Genomic DNA, 8,196 nt, shown 5'->3' with positions numbered 1-8,196 from the left:
TACGAAATGAAATTGCTAACTATTTTCGTTTACATTTTGACAGATGCTACCGCCATTGCGGATGAGGGGACACACGAGGGTCGTTCAGATGTGGTATGACGGACGCTACACATCGTACATCACGAGATCAAAGTTGTTGGGTTTCATGCTGTCGTTCAAGCGTGTGCAGCCGATGCTCATCCACTCAGCTCTCACAACTTTGGTCGACCAGTGGTGCCCCGAGATGCATAGTTTCCATCTCCCATGGGGTGAGATGACGATGACACTCGAGGACTTCACCATGATCACAACCCTACCTATCCAGGGCCAGGCACTCACAGGATGAGTGGAGAGGAACAACTGGAGGGAGAGTGTTATCACCCTCATTGGCGACTGCCCTCACATCAAGGATAACTGAACATCCGGTGTACCACTCATCTAGACGACACCGGTGGCTTCGACCTTCACTGGTGATGGCATTGTTCTCTATTACCATGTTTTTGTTGTGTTCGACGTTCTTATTATATTTTATGTTTTATTATTTCTTATGCCTCACAGGAAGAGTAGGCAGCATTCTCAGTCGATCACAGACCGGGGGCATGAGCACGCGAAGCATGTGAGAGCGTGGGATGAGAGGAGGCACCGCAACGACGGCGAGAGGAGAGCGGTTGACTGGGATGCGTACGAGGAACACATGAATTGGTATGACGATGGTATGAAGTACCGTGTGCGCCTCAGGCCACAATGGACATCCGTTGATATCACATCACTGCAGGAGGATGACTCCGAGGATGAAGCCTACCATGACAGCCTCAGAGAGCTCAAAGGTGAATTTAGGGAGTATGCGCCCCTGATGAACATAGTAGTAAGTTGTGTTTAATTGTTTTGATCTGGCGGTTGGATGAAAAGTGCTTTAGTTAGTGTCACTGACTTACAAATGATGCTTACATTTGCAAGCTTCGGAGCTGAACAGAAGCATTTTTTATGGCTCGGATGCGCTTAGTTATGACTCGGGACCATGGAATCTGACAGCAAGCTGAGGGAAACAGTGAAGGTGACATCGAGCCTCCTAGCCCATGTTCTTGTCTAATTGTAACCCTAAACTTGATCCATATTATGTTCTTGTTTATTTGTTATTGCAGAAGTTCATGACCCGTTGTCGTAAGCTAGTGGGCATGCTTGCGTGAGCTCGCACAACCGATGTCCATGTTCCTGGAGGGTCGATGAGTACCCTTGTTTCATCGAGCCACGCCGATGGGGCTTCCTCTAGCCATGCCGCCTTGTCGTCTCGCATTGTTGAGGAGGCCGAGGGAGAAGATAATGAGGAAGAGAGGATGAGGAGCAAGCCGAGGAAGAAGAGGAAGGAGGTGACGGGGAGGAGGAGTACGACGACGATGACGGGCCTCCACCGACTCAGCCAACCTAGGACAAGAGGGTATCTCATCCACACAAGGATGTTTTGAGCCCATCACCGTTCCAGAGAGAGCGTCCTCGTCGTCGCACAAAAAAGCCGGATGAAACCCGCTCGAGGAGAAACGAGGAGCGTACCACGAAGAGGAGGAGGAAGACCAAGTGATATGGTCATGTCGAACTACTCGCTTCATGCTGAACTAGTTAAAACTATTTGCTATTTGTCTTGAGCTGTGAACGAGAAGTTGGTGGTTAGGTTGAACTACTTGTTATCGTCGATTTGCTACACTATTTGCTATGTTGGACATGTAAACCTATTTGATATGTTCGATGTGTTGATATATCATTTATGTCGATGTGGGATGCATGTTATAATGTGTGAGATCATCATTTTTTTGATTTGCAAACTATATTGCTGGTGTGCAGTTTTTTTTGGAATTAAAATGAACAAGTTTTTCACAAACCCTAAGCTAGACAGGACCCTACCGCCAAAGTCCCCGGTGGTAGGGTTGGATAGCCTACCGTTATTTTCTTTCAAGTTTCAGTTCTAGCAGCCGGCACATGACCCTACCGCCAGGGACTATGGCGGCAGGGTGTGTAACCTTGCCGTTGTTTTTCCCCGAATTCCAGTTACAACACACTTTCACTATGGAGGACCCTACCCTCAAATAGTGCGGTGGTAGTCTACTACACCCTACCGCCGGCCTCTCTGGCGGTACGACCATTATGCCAAGTCAGCAGCAGAAAAAAAGATGACGTCAACTGCGGAGGTAGTTACACAACCTTACCGCCAACCTCCTCGGCGGTAGCAAAAGAGTCAGATCTCAATTTTTGTTATTTTGAAACCGGGGTTAGATCCGGCTGAACTTTACAAAGAAAAAAGTCAAAACACCAAATTTGGCCCGTATATTATTATGTCTTACATACAAAAGGTTAAAACGACCTGCGTTTTCCTTTTGCGGATGTTCTAACTCACAATAGCTACATGTTTGATCACAAAATCTAAAACGAAGCTAGGCTTGAGTACCATATATACGTAACATAGAACTTTGCCGAAAAAGAATCATAGTAGAGATTCCATCCAAGTGCGCTCGAGAAAAGGGATTCTATCCAAAGCTGGACACACGCAAAAGGGGAGGGGGGGAGAGAGAGAGAGAGACTGGGACAGAAACAAACCCAAATCCAGGCCCAACAGCTGCAGCGAACACGCCCTTCTGCCCCCCTCTTCTTCCTCCCTGGGGGTTTCTTCCACGGGCAAAGCCGCCGCCTGATGAAGAGTAAATCCGCCAAGAAGGCCGCCGACGAGGTACCGACCCTCTCTATCTCTATCTCTCCGCCTCCCCTCTTTCCCCGCTTTACTTAGGGTTAGGAATTAGGAGACCTTTCTCGGTCGGATTCTAGATTTCTCTTTTGATGCCGATTGCTTTTTTCATGGACTGAGAATCCAAGAATTTTATCGTACCAGCTGCTTAGATTTCAGACAGAGAATTAACACGATGCCATGCCTGATTCTTCTTTATCGCTGTGTTCTTCGGGGATCCCCCCACTAACTGAAGCTTCTACCGTCATCTTGTTAGGATGAGGCCAAGTCCAAGAAGATCCGATCCTCGCGCGGCAAGCGTCGGAGTGTCCGCCACAGCCGCAGCCGCTCCCCTTCCCCCGACGGCTCCAGCTCCAGTTCCCCACCCCGCAAACGCTCCAAGAAGCCCACCAAGAAGATTGTTGACAAGAGGAGCAAAAAGAGCAAGGGCAGTGGCAGCCGCCGCGGACGCCGCCGCAGCCTGAGTCCAAGCCGTAGCCCCAGCGGTAGCCCTTCCTCGGTGTCCAGGAGTCACTCCCGCCGCAGCCACCATAGCATTAGCAGCAGCAGTGCCTCAGACTCTGAGAGGTCAGTGAGCCCACTGCCTAAGAGCCACTCCAAAGATCCTAGGAAGAAGAAAGGAAGGGGGAGGGACAAGGATCGAAAGAGGAAGCGGGTACGGAGATCAAGGAGCTACTCGAGCAGTCCAGCCAGGAGTGGCAGTAGCCGGAGCAGGAGCAGGAGCAAGAGCATAAGTAGGAAGCGGAGGGCGGACGGCATGAGACATGATGCAAGTAGGGACAGGGTTGTACAGGACTATGACAAGTGCCAGGATCCGCAGAATGAGAAGAGATCTGTTGAGGATGTTTATAGTGATGAGGACGCGGTTGCTGACGATTATGAGAAGAATGTGGAGCTGAAGGAGATGGAAAGCCCACCTTCCAAGGATGCTCATGAAACGGGTGAGATCTTACCTGTTAGTTGCGAAAGCCCAGAGGTTGAGGAGGATTTGGAGCTCATTCTCAGGCAGAAAGCTCTTGAGAACTTCAGGAAGTTTAAGGGAGCCGTGGCCATGGTAGGCAAGACAGAAAACAATGGTACAGGGAAGGAAGTACTAACAGATAGCCCCCGGAATACTGTCACAAAATTTCCTGAAGCAAGGTCTGCTGTTGCCCCTTTTCAGAGGCAGGGAAACAATCTTGGAGTTGGCCACTCTACTCGATCACCTGAATTTGAAGATTTTGAGAATGGTAGGAGTCCTTGGAAGCAGGAAACGACTCACAGGGATAGATCACCTGGAATACTGGAGGCTGGTGATACTTGTGGTCCTACTCAACAGCTGGGAAGCGGACTAGAAGAGATACGTTCAACTTCTCATATCACTTCACATGATGGTAGGAATGGTGGTAGTGTAATGCAAAGGTTGGGAAGCACCCTCGCGAGTTCTGGTAGTATAAAGCAAAGGTTAGGCATCAGCTCAGTGGTGAGTCATGTGCAAGCAAGACCCAGAGTTAGATCAGTTGTGAGTATACCCTCCAGGGAAGGGCTTGATGGCAGTACATTTACAACAATCCCTACAGCTTCTGAGAATCCTGCCTCTGTCGAAAGCAGTAGTGAAGTAAGACATTTTCCTGCTGAAATAAACAAGCTTGAAGGAATCGATGGAGATGATAGAAAGATTGGTGAAGCTTCAGTTCCTGAGAGCTCTGTTTTGTCGACTGATGCGGGCAAGAGCCAGGCAGCAGGGACCGAGGACAAAGATGGTTCTCAGTTTGAGAAGAGGACTTTCTCTAGGATGCATGATGGAGAGACAGTGCAGGTGAGCAATAAAACTGCACTGTTGCTCTGTCGATCAAGTGCTTGAACATCACAAGGTCAATCATATGCATTGTGTCTAACTGCCTTTCTTACATTCTTCAGGTCAGCTATAAAGTCTACATACCAGCGACAAGCCCGCGACTTGCAAGGAGGAAGCTGCAGCGCTGAAGGCATCGAATGGACTTCCATCTTGTCGTCATTAATCCCGTTGTCTGCAGTTCAGTTATATATAGCTGGATAAACTGTATTTTGTTCTTGTAGCACGTGAACTCCCTTTTGTTCCTTCTAGAAATCCTGCACGACTAATAGAAAACCTGCTCACGTCGTGACTACATCTTACTGCTCGATAGTAGCACACGTGGACAGAAGCTGTGATGGCTTAACATGATACAATCGTTGTTTATTTTTTGGGCGACTATACATCGTTGTTGAGCTGAAATATAGATGGCTGGTGCTTTGCCAAATGAACTTTATCCCATATAGCAAAGCCATCAATTTTTACATGCACTTGGATTCTTGTAACCAGTAAACTTGCTCTTGGATCCTGTGATGCAGTGTACTGGTCTACTACATGTTGTGTTTTGTGGTTTAAACTTTGCAACGATGGCATGCCTCGGAATAATCCGCAGTTTGGAGATTTATGTGCCGTTGCAGTTCGAAATGATGAAGATCATTGTTTATTTGGAGTTGATCACCGAAGGTGTATGTTTGCATCATGAGTAAATATATGGGTTCCTATCTTGACCTTTTCCTTTCCACATTGGTTCATTTATTCAGTTTATTATGCGCTAGCCTGCCCAGATACTGAGGGCGAGAGAACCTCCATAGAAATCTGTCCCGGCAGATGCGGCTGTAGAATTCAGCCTTTTTTTAGAGATGAGACAGATATAACTCAGCTTTGCGTCATATCTGAAATATTGAACTGACAGGCCGGTTTCATTGCAGAAACATTCTGTTGGAACTCGTGGGCTGCTGTAACAGTATATGATTAGAGTGGTAACAGATTAGGCAAGGCGCTCTTAGTGTCGTCCTGGGTTTCATGGCACAGAAAGATTTCCGAATTCGGACTTGGACAGATTTCGCCGTCAGTTCCGAGACCTTGGAGAGGGGGACGGCCGGATCATGCAGGGAGTCTGGCTGTCCGTCGCTACAAGAGCGGCCTCTTCCGGCCTCCACCAAACCAACCAAGCAATCGAGCCAAACAAGCTCACCTTCCAACAGTAGCTGCCGAAGCAAATCAACATGGCGAGCGGCACGAGGGATCTCGGCGTGGCGCTTGCCGTCCTGCTCCTGCTGTTCATGCCCGGGGCGTCTGCGGTCGTCCCAGCATCGACGCCACGCGGACCCGGCACCTGCCGCTGCCGCCTGGACTGCTGCGCGGCCCGGAGAGCGTCGCCTTTGACGACAAAGGCAACGGCCCATACAGCGGCGTCTCCGACGGCCGCGTCCTCAAGTGGAACGGCGACAGGCTCGACTGGACGACGTACACTTACAGCCCTGGATACAGCAGCGAGGCGTGCACGGCGTCCGTCCGCCGCCCCGAGACCGTGACCGAGAGCCGCTGCGGCCGTCCGCTGGGCCTGCGGTTTCACCACAAGTCTGGCTACTTGTACATAGCCGACGCCTACAAGGGGCTCATGAGGGTCGCGCCAGGAGGCGGGGAGGCGACGGTGCTCGTCACGGAGGCCGATGGCGCTCCTCTCCGCTTCACCAACGGCGTGGACGTCGACCAGGTGACCGGTGAAGTCTACTTCACCGACAGCTCTATGAAATATCAAAGGTCACAGCACGAGATCGTAACAAGAACCGGGGACTCCACAGGCCGCCTAATGAGATATGATCCACGCACAGGAAAAGTGATTGTGCTAAAGGCCGGCATCACTTACCCCAATGGTCTCGCCATCAGCGCTGATCGGACACACCTCGTCATCTCATCGACCGGGCCGTGCAAGTTGCTGAGGTACTGGACCAAAGGTCCCAAGACAGGGTCGATCGAACTGTTAACTGATCTACCGGGCTATCCTGATAACGTGAGCCCGGACAAGAGAGGAGGATACTGGGTGGCAATACATCGTGAGAAGACAGAACTCCCCTTTGGCGTCGATAGCCATCTACTTGCCTTGAGGATCACCGCTGATGGAAAAATAATCGAGAAGATGAGAGGACCCAAGGGCATGAGGCCAACAGAGGTGGTGGAACGGACAGGCGGTAGACTATTTGTGGGATCCGTTGAGCTTTCTTATGTGGTCGTGGTCACCCGCAAATAGAGATTAATTCAAGTTCTGTAAAGGATTTGCATTGAGCATGCTCTTTTTTTCAATGTCATGTTCTGCTTTTCTTTCCTATTTCATTTGTTCCATAAGTGCATTTTGTTAGATGAGTCTTAGTTAAACGATGATTTTCTGTTTCAGTAGCATGTCTCCATGGAGTCTTTATTAAAGCTATAAACGAATACCGTCGTGAGTTTCAGAGACGCAAGAATACTAGCTTTGTGTAGCAGTAATCTCATGTTAAGATGAACTTGCATTTTCTTCAGAGGTGTTAGTTCTGCCATAGCCGACAGAAAAACAGAAAAGGGTGTTTAATATACTACCTTCATTCCTAAATATAAGTCTTTTTAGAGATTTCACTACGGACTACATATGAAGTAAAGTGAGTGAATCTATACTCTAAAACATGTCTATATACATCCGTATGTAGTCCGTAGTGGAATCTCGAAAAAGACTTATATTTAGGAACCGAGGGAGTACATCTAAGTGGTTAATGACACCTCCAAAACAATAGTGTTGGTTCCAATGATCCAATGAACAGTTTTTTTAGAAAAGAGGCATTATGCCCGGCCTTAAACTGAGTCCCGTACAAGGTTCCGGCTCAAATAGGTTCAAAGCAACAAAGAAAAGAAAAGGCCGCCAAGGGCAAGCAATGGTCTGATACAGGGCCAAGCCCAAATGAGACCGCACAACGTCAAAGAGACCGGACACAATGCCTGCCTAAGCGGGAGCGGGGAGCCCAATGAGGCGAAGACTGGCTGCCCTAGCCAGAGTTGTCTCCTCCCCCCTATCACCGCAGTTCAGTACAATGGAGCCGTAGCCGAGTGATGAGATGTCCCACCTTGGCTCGATCCTTCGGTCTCGTCAATAACTTCCATATAGCCGCAATACAATAACCAATTGTACATAAGATCAACATGATGACGAAATAGCTTCCCTGTAAGAATATATAGTCAACTGTAATAAACTACTTGAGACATATTGGTACTTCCAGGCCTCCAGTACAACGCATCATTTTGATGCAAACTTCTCAGCTTAGCAGAGAAAGGAAATACCTTTCATTCGTGCTCCCTCGGCGCTTTATGTTCATGCCAAATCTTCACCAAATACACAAGTGTTCCTGCCTTGAGTAAAATGCACAGAACCACCACAATAGTGGCGTCATAAGCAGAAGACCATGACTTTACAAAACATTACATTTTTCACCTCGCTGAAAATCTTGCAGTGACAAAAACACCGAGTTTTTTTTAACAGGATTGGACATGGCAAATCCCTCGCGTGCGAACAGGGTGGACGGTGTGCCGTTAACAGCCTGTCCTGACCGGCTCGCTCCCACCCACCTCCCTCACTCGCTCGCTCTCTCTACCTCTCTCGTGGACAAGATGGCGGCGGTGGGATCTTTCCTAGGCGGAGGAGGAT

The 8,196-nt window shown here is 48.9% G+C and overlaps 1 protein-coding gene across 1 annotated transcript; it reads left to right on the top strand.

Moving 5' to 3' along the window:
• Positions 1-2,460: 2,460 nt before the first annotated feature.
• On the top strand, positions 2,461-6,962 carry LOC123052959 (uncharacterized). Its single transcript, XM_044476332.1, has 5 exons — positions 2,461-2,695; positions 2,967-4,307; positions 4,422-4,508; positions 5,063-5,209; positions 5,500-6,962. Exons 1-5 carry the CDS (start codon positions 2,660-2,662, stop codon positions 6,772-6,774), a joined length of 2,886 nt encoding a protein of 961 aa, XP_044332267.1. The 5' UTR covers positions 2,461-2,659; the 3' UTR covers positions 6,775-6,962.
• The last annotated feature ends 1,234 nt before the right edge of the window (positions 6,963-8,196 follow it).

This window comes from Triticum aestivum, chromosome 2D, assembly GCF_018294505.1.
Source record: "Triticum aestivum cultivar Chinese Spring chromosome 2D, IWGSC CS RefSeq v2.1, whole genome shotgun sequence".
NCBI classification, from domain to species: domain Eukaryota; kingdom Viridiplantae; phylum Streptophyta; class Magnoliopsida; order Poales; family Poaceae; genus Triticum; species Triticum aestivum.
Note: the sequence above shows the minus strand (reverse complement) of the source record. Positions and strands in the feature narration are given on the sequence as shown.